General features: G+C 40.9%; 1 protein-coding gene across 2 annotated transcripts; it reads left to right on the top strand.

Moving 5' to 3' along the window:
- Positions 1-877: 877 nt before the first annotated feature.
- On the top strand, positions 878-20852 carry FUNDC1 (FUN14 domain containing 1). Of its 2 annotated transcripts, XM_035288645.3 has the most exons (6): positions 878-977; positions 1671-1827; positions 6285-6360; positions 17300-17428; positions 17633-17768; positions 20229-20852. In XM_035288645.3, the coding sequence occupies exons 1-5, from the start codon at positions 950-952 to the stop codon at positions 17732-17734; spliced, it is 492 nt and encodes a 163-aa protein (XP_035144536.1). In that variant the 5' UTR covers positions 878-949; the 3' UTR covers positions 17735-17768; positions 20229-20852. The 2 variants fall into 2 exon arrangements, with proteins under 2 accessions (XP_035144536.1, XP_002762855.1); XM_002762809.6 differs by lacking the exon at positions 17633-17768.
- The last annotated feature ends 3199 nt before the right edge of the window (positions 20853-24051 follow it).

The raw sequence follows: 24051 nt of genomic DNA, 5'->3' as shown, positions 1-24051 counted from the left end.
AGGCCTTTTTTTTTTTAGGTGGAGTCTTGCTCTGTTGCCCAGGCTGGAGAGCAATGGTGTGATCTCAGCTCACTGCAACCTCTGTCTCCCGGGTTCAAGCGATTCTCCTGCCTCAGCTTCCTGAGTAGCTGGGATTACAGGCATGCGCCTCCACGCCTGGCTAATTTTGTATTTTTAGTAGAGATGGGGTTTCTTCATGTAGGTCAGGCTGGTTTCTAACTCCCGACCTCAGGTTTTCCGCTCGCCGGGGCCTCCCAAAGTGCTAGGATTACAGACGTGAGCCACCGATTTAACATAATTTTTGCTGGTGGCAAAGTGATCAGATATCAAGGGTGGGGTTGAAGAATTTGATCGGATATTGAAGATGATTCGATATTAAGGGTGTGGGAGTTCTCATTAAATTGACTTAACTGGATTCTCGCCACAAATGGACTAAGCAGGTCAAAGACGACCCAAGGAGGAGACCTAGTCAAAAAGAGCTCAGAGGAGCTTCCTCACTAAAGTTTGGTCGAGAGAGTCTTTGTCAATACCCAGCTGGCTTTCCCTTTGTACCACCATGTGGCGTCCTCCCTTCCCCCCATTCCTTCAGTCATAGGCTCTTTAAAACAAAATATTGAAATTCAAGTTATGGAAATTCTAGGAGGGGCGATCCCTCCCATTTCCCCTTTCCCCCTCCCTAGTTGCGGAAGACAACGGACTACAAATCCCCTACGCTCTCGCGGGGCTACGATCCGACTAGCCCTCCCCCGCATTCCGGAGTCTCGCGCCTGCGCAGAAGGCAGAAGGTCCTGCGCTGAGGGAAGGGGGCGGAGACGGGACTACGCGCCAGGAGTAGGAAGGGGAGGAAAAAAGAGACCATAGACTCCCATCCTGGCCTAGAGCGGCCCTTAAAGTGCCAGGGAGAGGAGGGCGGGCGGGGACCACTACAGAATTGGCCGCCGGCGGTATCATGGCGACCCGGAACCCCCCTCCCCAAGGTGAGCGGCCAGGGCCTGAAGTGGTATCTGGGACGTGGCTCACAGCTCTCGACCTTGCTCCCATGGCACCTCTTCCTTCCCCTGCCCTAGGATTCTTCGAGCTCTATTGTTTATTTTTAAGGCAGCCCCTTTGAGCACCACCTTCGAGTTAGACTTTTTCCTCCCCTCTCTGCGGAACTCAAGCGGAGAGCCACCACCCCCACCCCCAGCACAGCCCTACCTGCCTCCTGCCTTACCTTCACCGCTGGCCCATCATCTCCATCTTCAAATGTATTATTTTTCTTTTTTTAAACGTCTAGACTCTGAAGTGATTTCGCTGGGCTCCAGACTAGTTCTCAGAGGAGGACCCCTCCCCACCCCCACTCCTCCCACTGATGAAAATGGACCCTGCACTGACCTTGACCTTACTAAGGTTTGGAGTGGGGGTGACCCCTCACTACTGTGTGATTCTGAGTTGGCCCTGGCTTCGTGACCCCAGGCCAGTCCCTGGGCCTTTGGGAAAGCAGATGGGGGTCATTGTTGCAGGGCCCTTTACTCTTGAGGCGGTGGTCTCAGGAATTAAGTAAAGTCAGTAGTTTCCATCTGGGCATTTTTAGCTGTAGGCCAAAAGGAATGAGTTGTAACATATTTTTGAAAAGATTTCTGACTTTTGATTGACTCTACATTTATTTTTTCCATTTTGCTATTTTAAAGAATATGAAAGCGATGACGACTCTTACGAAGTGTTGGATTTAACTGAGTATGCAAGAAGACACCAGTGGTGGAATCGAGTGTTTGGCCACAGTTCGGGACCTATGGTAGAAAAATACTCAGTAGCTACCCAGATTGTAATGGGTGGCGTGACTGGCTGGTGAGAACAACGTCTTTTTCATTAAATTTCATTTGGGGGCCTGACACTGCTGTCCTTTCAAACATGGGTGAGAGTCACTGCACATTCAGTGGGTCTACACTGTTAATTCCAGAAGAGGCTTTTCTCTGAGTTAAAATTGATGCAGTCTACATTCCCAGACTCCCCGTTGGGTTTTGGTGATCCCCTCCCCCATGCCCACCACTGTTCTCTCCTCCCTCCTCACCCTTCTTTTGATTCTTTATATGCTTTCCCCATTCTCATGTTCAGCAAATGCCGTGGATCTGATTCAGTGATAGTAGATAGGAAGAAATATATGAGTTAATTAAATGTAAATTTTTACATTTCATTCAGTGCTAACTACTGAAAAAAACCTAAGAAACTCCCACGGTAGAACTGGCCTCTAGTATTGTCAGCGTTGTAGAGAGCAGTGTAAAAATGCTCTGCGCAAATTATTGGTGATGATACAGATAATTCTGGGTTTTTCTTTTGTGGGCTCGGTCAGATTATGATAACTCTTTGGAAAAGAGCTGTAGAACATTAGTTCTGTGTTGAAATTAAAGATCTGATTGCTTACTTTGTAATATTGTGGGGTCCATTAAGAAGTGGTTAATAAGCATCAGCCTGACCAGTTAACATTTCAGACCATGTGATAACACAATGGCTACTGTGACTCTAATTCTGTTCTTATGAAAAGACTAGCTAGATAACAAGGGGCAGAAACAAATTTCACCGTTTTGAAAATGTTCTTGACTGTAGAGAAATTTTGAAGTTAGTGAGGGTGCTTAACTTGGGCATAAGCATTTTTTCTTAGATTCGCATTTAAGTTCATCTTACATTGATTTAATGGAAATATTTACGTTTCCACTTGATAAGTATAACAACGAGTTTTTTGATTTGTGTTTTACATGCATTTTGGAATAATGACACGCTCCTCTATGCCTTTTTGCAAATGCCATTTTATGATAGAAATACTGATTGTGAAGATTCTGTGGTGCAGAGGTGCGGTATTTATTCATGATATGTGCTTATTAATGGTGCTACGGGAAAAAAGCCCGCAATAAAAAGAGATGCCTGTCAGGGCCTGGTCATTGAGATAATTCTCCATAGGCTGATTAGTTCCTCTAGCCCTGTAATTCAGGTTATGGCTCTCTGCTTAAATAAGCTCACAATTTGGTGCCAGAGGTGATTGGTTAATGTCAGTCAGTGCCTAAAGCCTAGTCTTAAAACAGACTAAAAAATAATTGAGAAATAGAATTACCAAGTCATTTCATGGTTTCTCCTTGGAGAGCAAACTCCTTGTAGAACAAGCCCCATCATTTGCAGAAGTTTGCTCAGAAAGGCTAGAGACAGAGCAGCAGGAAATAGGTTCATTTTAGTGACTGATGCCATCAAGCAATGGATGCACATGCTTGTGGAGCACAGTCCAAGGGGTATTGTGCCTGCTGCCTGCTTTTTCTGTTCCCTTTTCTGAGCCTTTGTTGCTGACTCCCCTATTGAGGGGCACATTCTTTATAGTAATACAATTGTCCCTCAGCGTAGGTTACCAAAATCTGCGGATTCTCAAGTCCCTGATATAAAATGGCATAGTATTTGCTTATAACCTACACACACTCTCGTATACTTTAAATCATCTCTTAATTACTTATAACACCTAATGCAATGTAAATAATGTAAATGCTATGCAAATAGTTATGTGGAATTTTTTTAATTTGTGTGATTTTTTTATTTTTGTTTTTTTGTCTTTTTTTAAGTTTTGTATCCCGATTGATTAAATTGTGGATGTAAAACCTAGCGAGGACACAGACACACACACACACACACACACACACACACACACACACACAGTGTTGGTCCAGGAGCTGTATAATAGAACTCTAATAATACAAGTGATTTGTTGCAATGACCTTATTCAGTGTAGTAAATTTTTGCAATTTTCTTAGGATGTAAAATTGATGTGATATTGTGGTGTCTATTAAGGAGGAACAGTTAATAGGCATTAACTTGACCAGGTAGCAATTTAGACCAATTCAAGACGTGAATAGGAGGCTGAGGAGATTTTATTTAGCTGCGGATAGCTGTAGGCTTTTGACCATGACAAAAAAATTAAAACTATTATCAGGATGGATGGTTGCTAGGAGAAATGGGAGGTGTCAAGACCAGTTAGAGGGCCCTTAGAATGGTCTGGAAGCAAGGTAATGATGACCTTGAGAATGGAAAGAAGACAGTCAAATCACATTTTGGAGATAAAGTATATAGAGCTGTGGAGGCCAGGAGTGGTGGCTCATGTCTGTAATCCTGGCACTTTGGGAGGCTAAGGCAAATCTTAGACATTTAGGGTAGATTACCTGAGGTCAGGAGTTCAAGACCAGCCTGGGCAACATTGTAAAACCCTGTCTCTACCAAAAATACAACAATTAGCCCGGTGTGGTGGCAGTTGCCTGTAATCCCAGCTACTCGGGAGGCTGGGGCAGGAGAATTGTTTGAACCCGGGAGGCAGAGGTTGTGGTAAGCCAAGATCGCACTCCAGCCTGGGCAACAGCGAACTCCATCTCAAAATAAATAAATAAAATAACAGAAATTCTCTCACTGTTCTGGAGGCTAGAAGTCTGAACTCAGGATGTCAATAGTGTTTGTTTTTCTTGGAGGCTCAGAGGGAGAAGTCTTTTTTTTTTTGAGACAGAGTCTCACTCTTGTTGCCCAGGCTGGCCTGCAGTGGTATGATCTCGGCTCACCGCAACTTCCACCTTGCAGGTTCAAGCGATTCTCCTGCCTCAGCCTCCTGCATAGCTGGGGTTATAGGCATATGCCACCATGCCCAGCCAATTTTTGCATTTTTAGTAGAGATGGGGTTTCTCCATGTTGGTCAGGTTGGTCTGGAACTCTCCACCTCAGGTGATCTTCCCACCTCGGCCTCCAAAAGTGCTGGGATTATAGGTGTGAGCCACTGCGCCTGGGCAGAAATCTGTTTTATGTTTCTCTTTTAGGTTCTGGTGGTTGCCAGCAATCCTTGTCATTCCTTGGCTTGTAGACATATTACTCCAGTCTGCTTCTGTTGTCCTGACAGGTGTCTTCCCTCTGTGTGTGTCTTTATTGGATTAAAGGCCCACCCTGTTCCAGTATGATCTCATCTGAACTCATTACATCTGCAGTGACTCTGTTTTCTTTTCTTTTCTTTTTTTTTTTTTAAGACAGGGTTTCACTCTGTTGGTCAGGCTGGTCTAGAACTCCTGACCTCAGGTGATCCACCCACCTTGGCCTCCAAAGTGCTTGGATTACAGGCGTGAGCCACCACGCCTGGCTAACACTGTTTTCAAATAAGGTCCCATTTAAGAGGTTTGGGGAAGGATGTGAATTTTGGGGGTGGGGACCATTCAACCCATTGCAGAAAGCTGGAGTTAGAAATACAGGATTCATTTGCACAGTATGGATCTAGAATGCTGAAGGGAATGTCAGCTCACTCACTGAAGGAGTGAATTAATCACAAAAGAAGTAGGGGGGCTGACACTCTTACAGGGTAGATGAGACACAAAAAAGGTTTAATGTAAAGATAGGTAGATGTAGATAAGGAGGCCTTTAGAAATGTGGGCTCAAGTATAGTCATTGAGGTGGAACAACAGCTGGACCTGAAAGGGTAGGAAAGCTTTAGATAGGCAGAGCTAGGCAGAAACCCTAGAAGCAGGGAGATTAATAGCTTGAGCAAAGGTGTGACCTATTTGGAAGATAATGGGGTTGGAGCAGAAGGTTAAGGTAGAGGTGGGGGTCAACCACTTTATGGACCATCTTGACTGTGTTAAGCAAAACAAATTACTTTTTATTATGGGAGGTTTCAGCTTATACAAACATAGGGGCTGGGCGTGGTGGCTCACACCTGTAATCCCAACACTTTGGGAGGCCAAGGTGGGTGGATCACGTGAGGCCAGGGGTTCCAGACCAGCATGCCCAACACTGTGAAACTCCACCTCTACTAAAAATAGGAAACTTAGCTGGGCGTGGTGGTGCACTCCTGTGATCCCAGCTACTCCGGAGGCTGAGACTGGAGAATTGCTTGAACCCAGGAGGTGGAGGTTGTGGTGAGCCGAGATTGCACCACTGGAATTTAGCCTGGGCAACAGAGTGAGACTCTGTCTCAAAAAAAAACAAACAACAAATGTAGGCGAAGTGTAATGAACCCCAGAGTACTCGTCATTATTTTAGTAGCTGGTCCTTTTTCCTATAAATTCCCCTTCTCTTCTCTCCATCCCTTATTTTAAAGCAAATCGCAGACACTTTAAATTGTGCATTTTTGACTAGCCTGTGTAACTAAGGGGGAACATTGAGGTTTCTAAGCAGGTAACAGATGTGATCAAAAGAAGTGTGAAGTCGTAAGATTTTATTAGGAAAGCAATGAAAAGTAGAAGAGAAAGAGGGTTTAGTACATAATTGATTGTTTTCATCTTTTGTTATTTCTTTGATTAAAGGTGTGCAGGATTTCTGTTCCAGAAAGTTGGAAAACTTGCAGCAACTGCAGTAGGTGGTGGCTTTCTTCTCCTTCAGGTATGTCAGAGTCTTAAGCACTTGCCTTTGCTTACAATAGAAGGTGGAATTTTTCATTTAGGCATCAGTTTATGGAAGAGCTACAATGAGTTTTGAAAGCTAACTTTTGTCTTGAAAGATAACAATTTAAATATTTCTGCGTTATTAAGCATAGTTTGATCCTAGCTATTGAAAAGACAGCCATGGCCAGACACATAGTCTCACAGCTGTAATCCCAGCACTTTGGGAAGCCGAGGCGAGCAGATCCCTTGAGGTCAGGAGTTCAAGACCAGCCTGGCCAACATGGTGAAACCCCAATCTCTACTGAAAATACAGAAATTAGCCGACATGGTGGTGCGTGCCTGTAATCCCAGCTACTCCGGGAGACTGAGGCAGGAGAATCACTTGAACCTGGGAGGCGGAGGTTGCAGTGAGCCGAGATTGTGCCATTGCACTACAGCCTGAGTAACAAGCGAAATTCTGTCTCAAAAAAAAAATTAGTTATAATCTTATTTCTGAGAGGCGGGTGGATTTGAAGTTTTGGTTTTGTTCATATTTGCCATTAGAGGATGTTTATCAGGGCATTATCTGGCATTCAGGTCTGTTTGGCATATATTTTTTCAAAAATATCATTCTTTGAAGATCAAATATAGTAAATCCAAAAGTTGAAAACCTCTAGGAATGATTGTGAGCAGCACTTTTAAAGATACAGAGAACTGTCAGTTGTACTAGATTTTAAAAATGATTGATGTTCACAGCAACCAAAATCTGAATTCAGCACCTAAGCTTTTGATCATGTAACAACCAGTGTAATCACTTTAAGTACAAAGGGACTGGATCTGTATGTCTGAAGCACAGATTTTGAGTTGTTCACTAAATAGCCTTTTTAAAAATATATATATTTTCTTTCTCTTGGTGACATTATTAGGAATAATTGCTTATTACTTATGGTAGAGATAAAAAAGAAAATGATAAATAACTAAATTTGGTTCTTTGGATGAATATGCCAGCATTAGTACAGATAATTTTATGTAAGCTGATTTTGACTTGGGTTTATATGGAATCAAGAGCATATTTTATTCTATATCTATTTTGAAGACTCAGTTGTCGTTTCTGTTAGCGTAAAAGGGTACTGGACTGAAGCACAGTTTCCTAAAATGTTCACAGAATGGAGAGAAGTGTATATTTTAATCCACTCTGCATGTCAGTTTTTCAGAAGTCCATTTCAGTTCACTCAGTATGCACCATTCAAATCCATATTTTGCCATTGCCACCTCCCACTTTTCTGCATTTAGTGCACATATTCTTTGAAGTTTTTAAGGCAGAACAACAGAGGACCTATCTGCTTCAAACCAGTTTTTGCCACAAATATAACTAACCTTGAAAACTCAGTAGAAGGAAAGTGAAAGAGGAAATAAAGTAGCAAATGGCTTTTAGGCTAATTGCCTAATATTCTTTAGGCCCACTTTCATATTTTTGTGACCTTTCTTATATTTAAAGATAAATATTAGTTTATTTAAAACTTAAAGCTTTTCTGGTAACAGTATTGTTTTCCAATAGATGTTTATTACACTGCCATCTTAAAATACACAGTCTCTTTTTAAAAAATTTTTTGGAGTTATTCATGCATGTAATTCAAAGGGCCAAATACTTGTGCAAGGCTTGTTACAGATTAGAGTAATCCTCTGCCTCTCTCACTACCCCCATTTTTCCATCCCTTGAGACATCTACTTTGAACTGTTAACTGATTCTTAAGGTAGTTATCTCCTTTTCTCTAAACAAGTTAATTGACATTTCTTGACCTTTCAGTTTTTAGGTGTTAACTGTTGGCTTCCCATTATGGAATAGGACCATTTTAGCTATCATTTATTGACCTGTTTTGTTTTCCCTACACCTCTCCTTCCAATCTCACATACTTGAATGCTTTCTTCCCTCTCCCTCAATCGTCTGAGTGTTGTTACTCATAATTGTGTTAGATCATTCATTACATGGAGTTCACTGAGCTTCTTGAACCTGTGAATTTATGTCTTGTTTGGGAAGATTTCGGCCTTCCCAAAGTGCTGGATGCTGGGGGCTTTTGGCTTCCCGCTCTCTTCCGCCTTGTCCCTTCTATTTGGCCATTATTTCTATTAGGAAGTTTGGGATCCTTTCCTTTCCTCTTTCCGCTTTCCTCTTTCTTTTCTTTCTTTTTTTTTTTTGACGGAGTTTCGCTCTTGTTGCCCAGGCTGGAGTGCAATGGTGCAATCTTGGCTCACTGCGACCTCCACCTCCCAGGTTCAAGCAATTCTCCTGCCTCAGCCTCCTGAGTAACTGGGATTACAGGTGCCCACCACCACACCCAGATTATTTTGTATTTTTTTAGTAGGGACATGGTTTCACCATGTTGGCCAGGCTGGTGTCAAAATCCTGACCTCAGGTGATCCATCTGCCTCGGCCTCCCAAAGTGTTGGGATTATAGGTGTGAGCCACCGCACCCGGCCAGTTATTTCTTTAGGCAACTACTGGTTGTACAAATCATTTTTCATTGTTGTCATATGCATCAAATAGTTCATCAGTTTGACCTCTGGGCAAACTTGGTCCCAGAGTCATCTCCTATTTGCGTTCTAGGCCTGGTATACAGCTCTTATCCTGGGATCTCTCTTTGTTACCTTCTGGGTATTCCCTTTGGTTTTTGTCTTGGGTTGTTTCCTATATGTTATATCGTTTTTTTTTTTTTTTTTTTTTTTTTGAGACAGTCTTGCTCTGTTGCCCAGGCTAGAGTGCAGTCGTGCAATCTCACTCACTACACACTCCACCTTCTGGGCCGAATGGATCCTCCTGCCTCAGCCTAGCTGAGATTACAGGCGTGTGCCACCATACCCAGTTGATTTTGATATAATAGGGAGGTCTTGCTATGTTGCCCAGTCTAGTCTCGAACTCCTGGGCTCAAGCAGTCCACCCACCTTGGCCTCCCAAAGTGCTGGGATTGCAGGCACAAGCCACTGCCCCTGGCCTATCCTATGTCTTGGTATATTCTCTTGGTGGACACATCCTCCAATAGCATTCATAGAAAATGAGGATGGGAAATGTAGTTTTTGAGATTTTGCATGTCTGAAAATTTCTTCATTTTATCCTCCCATTTGTTTGATAATTTATTAATAGCTGCTGGGCTTAGATATTACTCCATTGTTTTCTGACTTCCAGTGTTGCTGTTAAAAGTCTAAAGTAATTCTACTTTCTGAAGCTTTACATGTGTGGGTTTTTTTTTTCCTCTCAGTAAATGCTTATAGGATTTTCTGTTTGTCCTCAGTATTCTGATTTTTCCCAGTGATGTGCCTTACTGTGGGCCTATTTTCATCCACTGTGCTGGAAACTCAAGGGGCCCTTTCAGTTTGGGGAAATTTTCTGTATATTTATTTAGTTAATGATTTCCTGCTCTTTAATTTTTCCATCTTTTTTTCCTGTAGTTCCATTTATATGGATCTCCTGTACTAGTTGTCTAATTTTCTTTATTTTTGTTTGTTTATTTTTCGGTTTTAAACTTTTTTTTATGTTTTAAAAATAAGGCTGAGGTCTTGCTATCTTGCCTAGGCTGGTCTCGAACTCCTGGTCTCAAGCAATCCTCCTGCCTTGGCCTACCAAAATGTTGGGATTATAGGCATGAGCCAGTGTACTTGGGCTAATAATCTTTTCTTTTTTCTTAGGTTTGACAGACCACTAATAATAATCTTTTCAATTTTTTACTTCTGTCTTTTTGGTCTGTTTTCTGGGAGATTTCTTCAACTTTATCTTCTAATCATTTTACTGAGGTTTTTGTTTTGTTTTGTTTTGAGACAGGATCTCACTCTGTTCGCTCAGGCTGGAGTGCAGTGGTGCAGTCTTGGCTCACTGCAGTCTCGATCTCATGGGCTCAGGTGATTTCTCCACCCCAGCCTTCCAAGTAACTGGGACAACAGGCATGGTGCGCCACCATGCCTGGCTAATTGTTTGTATTTTTAGTAGAGATGGGGTTTTGCTGTGTTGCCCAGGCTGGTCTTTTTTTTTTTTTTTGAGACGGAGTTTCACTCTTGTTACCCAGGCTGGAGTGCAATGGCACGATCTCGGCTCACCCCAACCTCCACCTCCTGGGTTCAAGCAATTCTCCTGCCTCAGCCTCCCGAGTAGCTGGGACTACAGGCGCACGCCACTATGCCCAGCTAATTTTTGTATTTTTAGTAGAGACGGGTTTCACCATGTTGACCAGGATGGTCTCGATCTCTTGACCTCGCGATCCACCCACCTCGGCCTCCCAAAGTGCTGGGATTATAGGTGTGAGCTACCACGCCCGGCCCAGGCTCGTCTTAAACTCCTGAGCTCAAGTGATCTGCCCACCTCGGCCTCTCAAAGTGCTGGGAGCCACCATGCCCAGCTGTTGTTTTTTTAATGTGACTTTAGCATTCTGTTTCTTGCTTTTCCTTTATGGATGGAGTGAGCAGTATCTTTTTAAAAAATGTTTTAATGGCTAATACTTGGATACTTTTTTTTTAAGAGATTGGTTGAATGTATTTATTATGTGAGACTTGTCCTCCTCCAACCCGTTGTTTCAACCAATGTGATGGTTAGAAGACAGTCCCTTCAATAAGACTTTTAAAAACACATCATATTACTGAAGCACTAACATTCTTGGAAACCATTTTAATTGCATGTCTATAGACCAAGGTTTGTGAGAGATGGTGTAGTTGAAAGCCTTCTCTAATTCGAAGATAGAAGGTTCTTAGAGAGTGGCAGAGACTGAGTTTTCCTTAAATCACCAGATGCTAGTTTGAAGTGACTGCCTTAATAGACTGCAGGTTCAGAGTGTTGATCCAAATAGTCTGTCCCACATGCAATTCTTAGCATCTACACAGAATGTTCATCTAGCAGTTTATTTTTTCAGCTTTACAAACAACTCTACAGTGACTAGCCATTTATATATATCTTTGCACACTTGTTTAAGACAAAGCAAAAATATACATATTTAGGCCAGGCGTGGTGGCACACGCCTGTAATCCCAGCTCTTTGGAAGGCTAAGGCTGGCGGATCACCTGAGGTCAGGAGTTCGAGACCAGCCTGATCCACATGGTGAAACCCCGTCTCTACTGAAAGTACAAAGTTAGCTGGGTATGGTGGCACGCACCTATAGTCCTAGCTACTTGGGAGGCTGAGGCAGGACCATCACTTGAATCCGGGAGGCAGAGGTTGCAGTGAGCCAAGATTGCGCCATTGCACACTAGCCTGGGTGACAAGAGTGAAAATCTGTCTCAAAAAAAATATATAGATATGTATATATACACACATACATATATACATATACATATACACATTTAAGCCTGTTTATTGTCAAGTAGCTTTCCAGAAAGTATTCCCACTATCCCCATATGAGAGGATCCACCAGCTTTCCCCACTTTTCATACTGTACTGTCTTTTTTTTTTTTTTTTTTTTTTTTTTAAGACAGAGTTTCACTCTTTCACCCAGGTTGGAGTGCAGGTGGCACCATCTTGGCTTACCACAGCCTCTGCCTCCCAGGTTCAAGCAATTCTCGTGCCTTAGCCTCCTGAGTAGCTGCAACTATAGGCACACGCCACCATCTGGCCAATTTTTATATTTTTAGTAGAGGCAGGGTTTCACCTTGTTGGCCAGGCTGGTCCTGAACTCTTGGCCTCATGTGATCCACCCTCCTCAGCCCACTGAAGTGCTGGGATTACAGGAGTGAACCACCACACCCGGGCTCTTACTGTACTCTTTGGAAGGGAGTCATTGTATATAGCCCACATTTCAGGTATGTAATTATGCTCCACCTTTCTGAGGGCAGAGTAACTACATAAATTATTTAGAAATAGTGTTTTGGAAGGTTTGTCTCTTCTTTCATTTATTCAGTCATTTATTTATGTCAATATGGACTCATGGATATTTATATTTTGGGTTATAATATAATGCTCTTGTATTGCTCAAATTTTGCCAGCTTTGGCCATTAAGAGCTCTTTCAGTTGTGCATCATCTTTTTTAATATCTCTGAAGACATAAATGATTAAGCTTCTTTGTGTGTGTTTTTTTAAGATTCTTCCTACCAAGTCCCTGTTTGTCTAAGTTTTTTCTTTCCCCTCCTCTTTCCTGCTTGTTTATTTTGGTCTCTAGTTTTCAAGTTAAAGGCCTTCCTCCGTGTTTGATGATCCTTGGTTGTCTGCTCATATTTAAGAATTGAGCACTAGGCTGGGTGCGGTGGCTCACACCTGTAATACCAGCATTTTGGGAGGCCGGTGTGGGCGGATCACCTGAGGTCGGAGTACGAGACCAGCCTGACCAACATGGAGAAACCCTGTCTCTACTAAAAATGCAAAATTAGCCGGGCATAGTGGTGCATCCCTGTAATCCCAGCTACTTGGGAAGCTGAGGTAGGAGAATCGCTTGAACCCGGAGGCAGAGGTTGCAGTGAGCCAAGATCGCACCATTGCACTTCAGCCTGGGCAACAAGAGCTGAAGTTTGTCTCCAAAAAAAAACAAAAAGAAAAGAAAGAAAGGATTGAGCACTAAAAGTGCTTAATAAACTCTAAACATGTGGACGTGTGGATGGGGCTTTCTCTTTTCTGGGAAATCTGACCAGTCCAAGAAAAATGATCTAAAGATAAGGAGTTGGTGGGGGTAGAATTTTCTGCAGTGAAATAGTCCAGTTAGATCAGCAATTAGCATATGGTGAAGTTCACAAGCGAAAAGCCCCGTCTACCTGTTTGGAGCTTTCTGGCTGACATGAATCTTTATCCAAAAGCCTGGTGTGTGTGGTTTTGTTTTTTGTTTTGTTTTGGAGACAGAGTCTCACTCTCTGGCCCAGGCTGGAGTGCAGTGGCGTGACCATGGCTCACTGCAGCCTTGACCTCCTGAGGCTCAAGTGATCTTCCCATCTTAGCCTCACAAGTAGCTGGTACTACAGGTGCACACTACCATGCCTGACTAATTTTTGTATTTTTTTGTAGAGACAGAATTTTGCCACATAGCCCAGGCTGGTCTCAAACTCCTGGGCTAAAGCAGTTCACCTGCTTCACCGTCCCAAAGTGTTGGGATTATAGGTGTGAGCAATCGCACCTAGCCTCTGGCATTATTATTTCTTTCTTTCTTTTTTTGTTTTTTTTTAATCTCTTTATTTTTTAAGATGGGGTTTCACCATGTTGATTAGGCTGGTCTTGAACTCCCGACCTCAGGTGATCCACCCGCCTCGGCCTCCCAGAGTGCTAGGATTACAGGTGTGAGCCACCGCACCCAGCCTATTTATTTATTTCTAAGACCGTCTCGCTCTGTCACCCAGACTAGAATGCAGTGGAGGGATCTCGGCTCACTGCAACCTCTGCCTCAAGTTCAAGTGCCTTCGCCTCCCCATAGCTGGGATTACAGCTAGTTTTTTGTATTTTTAGTTTCACTACCATCGTTTCACATGTTGGCCCAGCTGATCTCAAACTCCTGGCCTCAAATGATCTGCCTGCCTTGGCCTCCCAAAGTGCTGGGAGTACAGGGGTGAGCCACCATGCCCATTCCCTCTGGCATTATTATTATTATTATTTGAGATGAAACCTCACTCTGTTGACCAGGCTGGAGTGCAGTGGCGATATCTCAGCTCACTGTAGTCTCTGCCTCCCTGGGTCCAGCAATTCTCCTGCCTCAGCCTCCCAAATAGCTGGGATTATAGGCATGTGCCACCACACCTGGCTAATTTTTGTATTTTTAGTAGAGACGGGGTTTCACCATGTTGGTCAGGCTGCTCTTAAACTCCTGACATCAGGTGATCCACCTGCCTCTGCCTCCCAAAGTGCTACAATTATCGGCATGAGCCACAGCACCCACCCTGGCATTTTTTTTTTTAACTCGGAAGCTTTTATTCTAATGAAAGTACTTTACCTAATCCTGTTAAATATTTTAGTGTTGTAGGGAGTCAGATGTTCAAAACGCAGGCATCACTGCCCCATTCCCTCCCCAGTCTGTTGGCTTGCATTTCCCTGTAGTTGCAGATGAATTTTGTGTGAACAAGACCGAGTAGGGTCCTGTATGTATTTGTTGATTAGGTTGGTTATACCTGAACCCCACTGGGGGCAGATTGCTTGTCCTTGGTCATCTCTGTACTGGAGCAGGGTGCTCAGTTTGGACTGGTATTCTTCGGTTTGATCAGAAGTGCACTTCTCAGCTGGGTGCTGTGGCTCAAGTCTGTAATCCCAGCACTTTGGGAGACCAAGGCAGGAGGATGGCTTGAGGCCAAGAGTCCGAGACCAGCCTGGGCAACATAATGAGATCTCATCTCTCTCCCTCTTTTTTTTTTTAAGGCATTAATATCTTTAGCATCTCAATATTTTTTATGTTCCCTGCAAGGGAACAGATTCTCAAGGGAATTTGTTCAGTTATGGTAGATTACTTCAGCATCAAAGATCATTCTCTTTAGTAGACATGGTAGGTCAGGCCCTTTGGGGTAATCTAGCCCATCCACTTTGTTGCTGAGAGTCATTATTTGAGCCAGGTTGGTTAATATAGCTTTTGAGATTTAGTCTTTATTCACTGTCTTTATTATCATTCATTTACTATGTCTCATTCATCTGGCATTAGTTGGGACTCCAGGGATATAGAGATTCACAGCCCATATGGTCAGTGCTGAGCTGGAAGGGTGTGTTTAGTGCTGAGAGCGCAGAGTGAAAATGCTCTGACTGCTTGGAGGTGTTGGAGAAGTTTTCTCCCGAAGAGGCATTAGTGTTTTAGCATCTCAGGTTTTTCATTTTCCTGCAAGTATTTGAGATTTTTCCCCAAAACATAGAGGATTCTTTAAACTATACAAAATCTTTATCTCAGATAATGCTGGGTTTACTTATTATCAGTGACAAATGGCTATGTAAAAATAGTTTGTGTATAGAATGCTATTTGTGAGAATTTGTTTAATCTGTGTCATTAAATGGTTTCCTTTATTCATTTGCTGGGGATGGGTGGTGGATAAGGGGTCTCACCCAGGGAATATAGTTAAGGTTATTTTTTTGTTGTTATTTTATTACCAATTTAACTCATGGCATGAAGATAAACTTTTATTATTATTTTTATTTGAGACAGAGTTTTGTTCTTGTTGTCCAGGCTGGAGTGCAGTGGCGTGATCTTGGCTCACTGCAACCTCCACCTCCCGGGTTCAAACGATTCTCCTTCCTCAGCCCCCTGAGTAGCTGGGATTACAGGCGTGAGCCATTGTGCCTGGCCGAAGATTAACTTTTAATAAAAAAATGTTTGTAACTTAAAATGTTAAGACTTTAAAATGACAGTTGAATTGGGAGTTGCTGATGAGTGGTGGCATAGATAATATTTTTGTCCTAAACAAAAAATAAAGCCATATACATACATGAAAATTTTGTACAAAAATTTCATACATGAAAATTTTGTACAAGCTTTAGATTGAGTAAGAAGAAATGTTAAGATTCAGCAAAACGTAAAATTCTGCAAAAGCTTCAAAGTAATCAACTATTTTGATTACTTAGTGTAAGCTGGTAAAAAGTCTTTTCAATTTATATGTAGAAAAGGCTCCTTTTCCTAAGGTTCATCATCACCTCCATGCCTGTGACTCAAATTGCTATATCAAATAATACCAGAAAAAGCTTTCACTTGCCATTTGATTTGATCACCACTGTTTTGCTGAGGCTGGAGTTTGAAGTGATAGTGGATGAATAAATACAAGAAGAAATGCAGATAAATTCTTCTATGGAGTCCTTCACAGACAAAATAGAACCTAAGATTTCTAGTCAACCTGTTTATGCAAAATCAGATATTTTTATTATTTAAAGTATTTTCTGTGTGGCTAAAAGTCAGTGTGTTTATTCAGGGTGCAGATGGCAAAAAAAAAAGTTGCACTAAAAAATTACAAAGAAAGCATAAGCTTGACAGAAGTGATTTATGATGGTATATATGGCTGTTTTATTATTTGGAGGCACTGACTTACTGAACTGGCTTGCACATACACTGTTTATCCTGTTCAGATATTGCAATCTCTCAGTAGCATCATATGATAATTTTTCTTATGTTAGGCATTTAGCTATAGTTTTATTAAAAGGATTTATAGCATGAAACTTGTGTAGAGCACAGCTTGTTTTACATTCTATTTTCTTTTTTATTTTATTTTTTGAGACGGCGTTTCGCTCTTGTTACTCAGGCTGGAGTGTAGTGGCACGATCTCGGCTCACTGCAACCTCCGCCTCCTGGGTTCAAGCGATTCTCCTGCCTCAGCCTCCTGAGTAGGTGGGATTACAGGCGTGCGCCACCATGCCTGGCTAATTTTTGTATATTTAATAGAGACGGGGTTTCACCATGTTGACCAGGATGGTTTTGATCTTGTGACCTTGCGATCTACCCGCCTTGGCCTCCCAAAGTGCTGGGATTATAGGCATGAGCCACCGCGCCCGGCTTACATTCTACTTTCAAAAGCAATTGTCAGAAAGTATTCTTAATTTAAATAAAGAGTCAAAGCTATTTAAATACTTATCAGGCTACTTAAATTTCTTTAGTGATCTAATAACTGATTGGCTTATGGTCCCTTATAATTAAATATCTATTTAATTAAAAGGTATTTTTAAATTAGCCATATAGTCTAGATACTCTCTGTATCTTTTTAACTAATTCCCTATTCCAGAAAGTATGAAAGATGATAGTATAGTTAAAAAACAATTTTTGGAATTATTTTCTCGTCATTTACTAAACACCGTTCATAACATCTAAATCATTAGTTACCTATGCTTTTCCCTAACAGACCTGAAGCTCTTTGAGGGTCAGGGCTTATGTCTCCCTTAGCATAGGGTAGGCACTAGTGTCTGTTAAATGAACAAACTAGTGGATAAAAAGCGATTTCTTAGCTACAAGTTTTGTAGGTTTCTTGAAATCTGTGTGGTTATATATTCTTGGTTATTAGATTAGTCAGCAACCTAGTTGGTTTGGTATTAATCATTTTTATGTTTTTTGCAGATTGCTAGTCATAGTGGCTATGTGCAGATTGACTGGAAGAGGGTTGAAAAGGATGTAAACAAAGCAAAAAGACAGATTAAGAAACGAGCGAACAAAGCAGCACCTGAAATCAACAATTTAATTGAAGAAGTAAGATGATATATAATTTTGACTCTTGTTTTTGGTTAATGGGTATCCATTAACAGAAAATGTGATGGGGGTGGGGGGTGGGGGGTATTACTATCATTTTTAAAAATGCTGTTTTTGGTTATATATCTAGAGTGTTAAGTAAAATTTGAAATCATACCACTACTTAAATCAGTCATTATTTTCTTTTTTTGGTGGTTAATATAGATTCTCCTGCCCATCTCTAGCTCGATTTCATCTTGTAAAAACTCAGAACATTCTTTTCAACATTTTTCCTCTGCCTTTATACATGGACATGTACAGCCATAGTAAAACTTAAAAGATCACATTTTTTTTTCTTGAGGTAGGACAGTTTTAAAACATATATGTTTTATTAATATAACTAATATATTTTATTAATGTTTTCATGTATAATTTGACCCTTTTCTTTTGTACTCTGTTTAACATGGAATTGAATATTTCCTTGCCTTTGTTTTTGTTTTATCCTTTTAACTCTCTCAGCTTTTTAGTTTGAAAAATTTCAAACCAGTTAAAAAGTTGAAAGACAAATATAGTGAATATCTAAATACCCTTTATGTATTCACCAAACTGTTCATGATTTGCCATGTTTACTTTATCTGTGTGTGGGTGATACACACAGATAAATTTTTTTTCCAAACTAAGATGTCATAACTTTTTATCCATAAATACTTGAATATGTATCTTCTAAGAGTACAGATGTTCTCGTAAACACTTTAAGTACCCCCCTCCTTTCTTTTTAACTATGTGAGACCTGCCACTTTAGAAACTTTTTTTTTTGTTTTTGAGACAGGTCTCATTCTGTCTCACTGTGTTGCTTCGGCTGGCGTGCAGTGGTATTATCATGGCTCACTACTGCCTTGACGCCTGTGGCTCAAATGCTCCTCCCATCTCAGCCTCCCAAGTAGCTGGGACTACAGGTGTGCATGACCATGCCCAGCTAATTTTTAAAGTTTTAGTAGAGACAGGGTCTTGCTATGTTGCACAGGTCTCGAACTCATGGGCTCAAGCGTTCCTCCTGCCTCAGCCTCCCCAAGTGCTAGGATCACAGGTGTGAGCCCCCATGCCTGGCCAAATGCCAATAATTTAAAAAAATGTAACATGAGATAATAATATTTCCTTTGTTTGTTTGTTTTTTTGAGACAGGGTCTTGATCTGCTTCCCAGGCTAGAGTGTAATGGTGTGATCATGGCTCACTGCAGCCTCAGCCAGTTGGGCTCAAGTGATCCTCCCACCCTAGCCTCTCAAGTAGCTGGGACTGCAGATGCACGCCCAGCTAATTTTTACATTTTTGTAGAGACGAGGTTTGGCCATGTTGCCAGGCTGGTCTCAGACTCCTGGGCTCTAGCAGTCTGCCTGTGTCAGTCTCCCAACGTGCTGTCATTACAGGTGTGCGCCACCGCACCCGGCCAGTATTTTCTAATGTACAGTTCATATTAATATTTTCTACAAAATACCTTTTATTGCTTTTTTCCCCCAATTAAGAATTATATGCCAGGTACAGTAGCTCACACCTGTAATCCCAGCGCTTTGGGAGGCTTAGGCAGGAGGATCACTTGAGCCCAGGAGTTTGAGATCAACCTGGCAACATGGCAAAACCTCATCTCTACAAAAATATGCAATTTTTTTTTTCAGAGACAAGGTAACAGAGACCTTGTCTCTACAGAAAATACAAAAATTAGAGTGTGGTGGCGTGCACCTGTAGTCCCAGCTCCTTGGGAAACTGAGGTAGGAAGATTGTTTGGGGGTGGGAGAAGATTGAGGCTGTGAGACATGATTGCGCCACTGCATTCCAGCCTAGGTGACAGAATGAGACCCTGTTCCCACCTTCATCCCCCATCCCAAAGAATTATATATTGGTTTTGGTTATGTTTATAATGTCTCATTTAGTCTTAAACAGCTCTTTCATCTGTTAATTTTATTCCCCCATCTTTCATGGCACTGATGTTTTTTGAAGCCTCTAGGCAGAATATCCCACAGTCTGGCTTTGTCTAATGGCTTCCTTGTGATTTTATTCTGGTTAAGCATTTTACCAAAGGGATTTGTTTTGGTTTTGATCCTGTACATTTTTTTTCTGTTGGCTAAATAGACTATTAATAAATACCATTGTGCCTGCCGGGCAGTTTATTAAATAATCTGTGTTAATAACTTGATGACGGGCCATTTATATCTACCTTACAGGTAGGTAGATTTCTTTTTACTTGTGAGATTATTGCTGCCCATATACTTATTGTCTGAATAGTCAAGGAGCTTACTGGGCATGACTCTGTGCTCTAGGCTCCTTCAGTTAGTAAGGATCTTGCATGCTATTTGGCACCTGCAGTAGTAGGCGCACAGGAATTTTGGCTGAATATTTATTGAATTAAGGAAAATAACTGAAACTGCTACTTGGCTCTAGATTCAGCAATTTTTTTTTTTAAATGTGCATCTCTTTATTATAGTAAAATACATATAACCAAAAATTCGCCGGTTTGACCATTTTTAAGTGTACAATTCAGGGGCATTAAGCATATTCACATTTTTCTGCAATCATTACCACTGTCTATTTCCATAATTTTTTCATCATCCCAAACTCTGTGCCCATTAAACACTAATCCCGAACTCTGTGCCCATTAAACCCTCCCCAGCTCTTAATGATCTGTATTCTGCTTTCTGGCTAATCATATGAGCAGAATCATGTGATACTTGTCCTTTTTTTGTCCACCTTATTTCACTTTACATAATATTTTCAAGGTTCATCCATGTTGTAGCACAATTAAGAGTTTTTATTGAAACTTTGTTTCAGGCAACAGAATTTATCAAGCAGAACATTGTGATATCCAGTGGATTTGTGGGAGGCTTTTTGCTCGGACTTGCATCTTAAGGACATGAATATTGTCCCCACAGTGGATTCAACTATGAGAAGAGAAGTGGCAGCAGTAAGGCGGTCTCTCAACAGTACATGCTGCCAGAGTCTCTAGGGCAAGGAGAAACAACTAGCTGGACAATACTGAATTCACAACTTAGCATTTTGCCATCTGAAGCTTGGCAAACTAGAATCTGCTGTAAAACAACCTATATGGTATGTGAGCCATAGTATTCCTGAGCAAAACACGGATTTCATCGCTTTGTAAAAATTGGCGTCTGTTTAGAAACTAGCCTATAAAATATCAGCATTGGATGTAGATACGGAGAGAAAAGAAATTTGTTGGATTTATCGCCTAGTGAAATATTATTTTCTTTTTATTTAAATAAAATGTTCTTCATTGAGTTTTATGAAATATGTCAATAATTTAAAATTTGTATTATAGCTTCACTATTAAGGCTGACTTTTTTTTTTTAAGATATGTTTGCAATACGTTAAAAAACTGTAATCCCCTTTTGTGGAAAGCTTTAGAAATGATATAATTATTAAAGATATTAAACAGACTCTGCTGATGTCATATGATTCCAATTTTTATGTTGTTTTTTTCCTGGAGTTACTACTTTGCTATAAGTGTAATAATTGTACATTTCTTTCTTTTTTTTTTTTTTTTGAGACAGAGTCTCGCTCTGTCACCTAGGCTGGAGTGCAGTGACACAATCTTGGCTCACTGCAACCTCCGCCTCCCTGGTTCAAGTCATTCCCGAGCCTCAGCATCTCGAATAGCTGGAACTACAGGTGTGTGCCACCGCACTTGGCTAATTTTTTTATTTTTTGGTAGAGACAGGGTTTCACCATGTTGGCCAGTCTGGTCTCAAACTCCTGACCTCAGGTGATCCACCAGCCTCAGCCTCCAAAACCGTTGGGATTACAGGCGTGAGCCACCACGCCCAGCCATAACTGTACACTTCAAAAAAGGCTCTTCTAGGGAAATACTACAACATGTCTAAAGCTCTTTTTTCTTTTTTGATGTCTGTAGTTTTAAACATATCTTCTTAAATGTAAACCTCTAATTTTTTTGTTTGTTTATCCTGGCAGTCTGGGCAGAATTATTTTGGGGTTACATATAGTTAGATCACTGATTGGTTTAATTAACCTTGAATGCATCTGCTTTTGATTCCTAAAAATCATTATTTTGGTCCCTTCATTACCAAGAGGCCAAAGTCACTTTAAAATACTTAGTAGTATAGTATAAATTTACTCTCTGATGAACAGTGATTTCTAAGAAAATATAATTGTGAAATTGTAGCTTGAAGAGAATTGTCTTCTTGATTTAATCTAGTGTTAGATGTAAATACCAAGATTTCAGGCTTTTGGTAGCATTATATTGGTTAAACACTAGGCCAGTTCAGTTTTTTCTCAGGGCCGGTGTCACACTCCCTCAGAGGCTCCTTTGCCCAAAAAAGCTTTCTGTGTTGTTAGTTTTACCCATAGAGTTCTAGGTTGGAATTGGAAAAAGCAACAGAACAATATGTATTAGAGTCTTCATATTAGAAAGTCTTTCCAGATACTCAGACCATCTCCTTTTGATAAGAAGTAGCTATAGCGTATTTGTATTGTAAATATATGACATTTCATATCTTTAAGTTTGGTTACAGGCTGCATGCTTTCATTATGAGACTCCTTAAAATTTAATGTGGGCTCTATCTTTGGTTTCTTCCTTATTCTCATTAGTGCCTCAGATATAATGCTAAATAAAACTTAGACTTCTTAATAGGAAGTGATTCTACTCATGAATACTCGTTTTTTCTTTGAGCTCTTATTTGTTTCTGCCTTGCCAAGCTTTTTGTTGCTGTGGAATTAAAAAGGACAAATCTTCATGAGTATGATCAGGTCACATTCTGTGTGCCACACTTGCATGATGCTCTTATGATACAGTGAGGCAGGCTGCTGTGGAGAGCTCTAGTCACTGGATCATTTTGTTCATTTCTGAAAATACAGTGCTCTGTGCATGATAAACTAAGAATGTGGGGAGCACAGAAATCTCTGCCATTGAGCTTTCAATGGAATAGACATAAATATTCCTGCATGAAAAGTTACATAATATAGGAGAACTTGGCATATGACTTAGTGGTAAATGAGTAGTAGGGATAACTACTTTGAGAGTTTGAACATAGATTGAAAACTGAAAAAGGTAGCATTTCACTTTTACCTATACATTTCTAAGTATGTCATATTTGAAAATATTTGTGTGCAAGTACAGAATATTAACAGTACTCTCCACACCGTCCCCTCTCTGTTAATGGTCCTTGTTCTGTCTCTTATCCATGCTGTTTTCTCCCACAAGGTTGGAGTCTACTTGGAACAGTTGTATGTGTTAATCAATTTCTCACTTGTAAAGCATGTAGCTTTGCTCACAGTAGGTATTCAGTTAGTATTGTGATGTGTGATCAAGTATGTGAAAAGCATATTACTGTGTCAGATTTACTGTCAGCCTGTAGAAAACTCTTCCCTCTCTGTAGCAGTCCAGTGAATCGGAGGCTCCATCAAAAATGACTGTGGGATTTGGTTGCAATGAAAAGCGTATGTAGCCTGCCTTTGACAAAATGGAGATGTTTATATTTGAGGGCATAAAGGCTATTTGCAAGATTTATTAAAACTTGAGTATATAGAGGCTGGGCATGGTGGCTCATGCCTGTAATCCCAGCACTTTCGGAGGCCGAGGCAGGCGGATCACCTGAAGTCAGGAATTTGAAACCAGCCTGGCCAACATGGCAAAAACCCATCTCTACTAAAGATACCAAAATTAGCTGGGCGTGGTGGCAGGTGCCTATAATTCCAGCTACTTGGGAGGCTGAGGCACAGGAATTCCTTGAACCCGGGAAGCGGAGGTTGCAGTGAGCCAAGATTATACCACTGCACTCCAGCCCGGGCAACAGAGCGAGACTGTTGTTTCAAAAAACAAAAACAAAAACAACGTTGGGTATATGGAGTATATTTATTTTGAGGCAGAGGCTTTGAAAGATATGTAGGAACATTTTGATTGATTTTTAATTTTATGATAATCTTCCCATTACCCCTTACAAAAATAGATTATTTTTGTTTTCTTATTTCAAATATAATATGAATGAAATATGTTTGTTATAGAAAAATCAATATAAAGAATACATAGGAACTTTCTGATATATTTAGGGATACTTATTGTTCAGATCCTGGAGTCTTTTTATTCCTGTGTATGATCATGTATGTGTATATTTTGTAAAAATTGAGTCATAGTTTATATCCTATTTAGTAAGTAACTACTTTCAGTTATGCATTATGAATATCTTTTTATAATAGTAGGTACATTTGTGATAACAGAAAGGTATAAAATTAATGCCCATCCTCGTTCCCTTTTATGGAACAACCAATACTAAGAAACAAATTTTTTTTTTTGAGGCCAGGCATGGTGGCTCACACCTGCAATCTTAGCACTTCGGGAGGTTGAGGCAGGAGGATTGTTTGAAGCCAGGAATTCATGACCAGCTTGGGCAACAAAGTGAGACTTCTCCACCCCGACCCCATCTGTATTTAGAAAAAAAAAATAGTGGGGCACAGTGGCTCATGCCTGTAATCCCAGCACTTTGGGAGGCCAGTGCGAGTAGATCATGAGGTCAGGAGTTCAAGACCAGCCTGACCGACATGATGAAACCCTGTCTCTATTAAAAATACAAAAATTAGCTGGGCATGGTGGTGCATGCCTGTAATCACAGCTACTCAGGAGGCT

Source organism: Callithrix jacchus, chromosome X (assembly GCF_049354715.1).
Source record: "Callithrix jacchus isolate 240 chromosome X, calJac240_pri, whole genome shotgun sequence".
NCBI classification, from domain to species: Eukaryota; Metazoa; Chordata; class Mammalia; order Primates; family Cebidae; genus Callithrix; species Callithrix jacchus.
This window is presented reverse-complemented; position numbering and strand designations above follow the sequence as displayed.

Coding starts and splice junctions, on each gene's coding strand:
- FUNDC1 (XM_035288645.3), top strand. CDS start 950: ATGGCGACCCGGAACCCCCCTCCCCAAG. Junction 1,828..6,284: donor ATGGGTGGCGTGACTGGCTG/GTGAGAACAACG, acceptor CTTTGATTAAAG/GTGTGCAGGATTTCTGTTCC. Junction 6,361..17,299: donor GTGGCTTTCTTCTCCTTCAG/GTATGTCAGAGT, acceptor TGTTTTTTGCAG/ATTGCTAGTCATAGTGGCTA.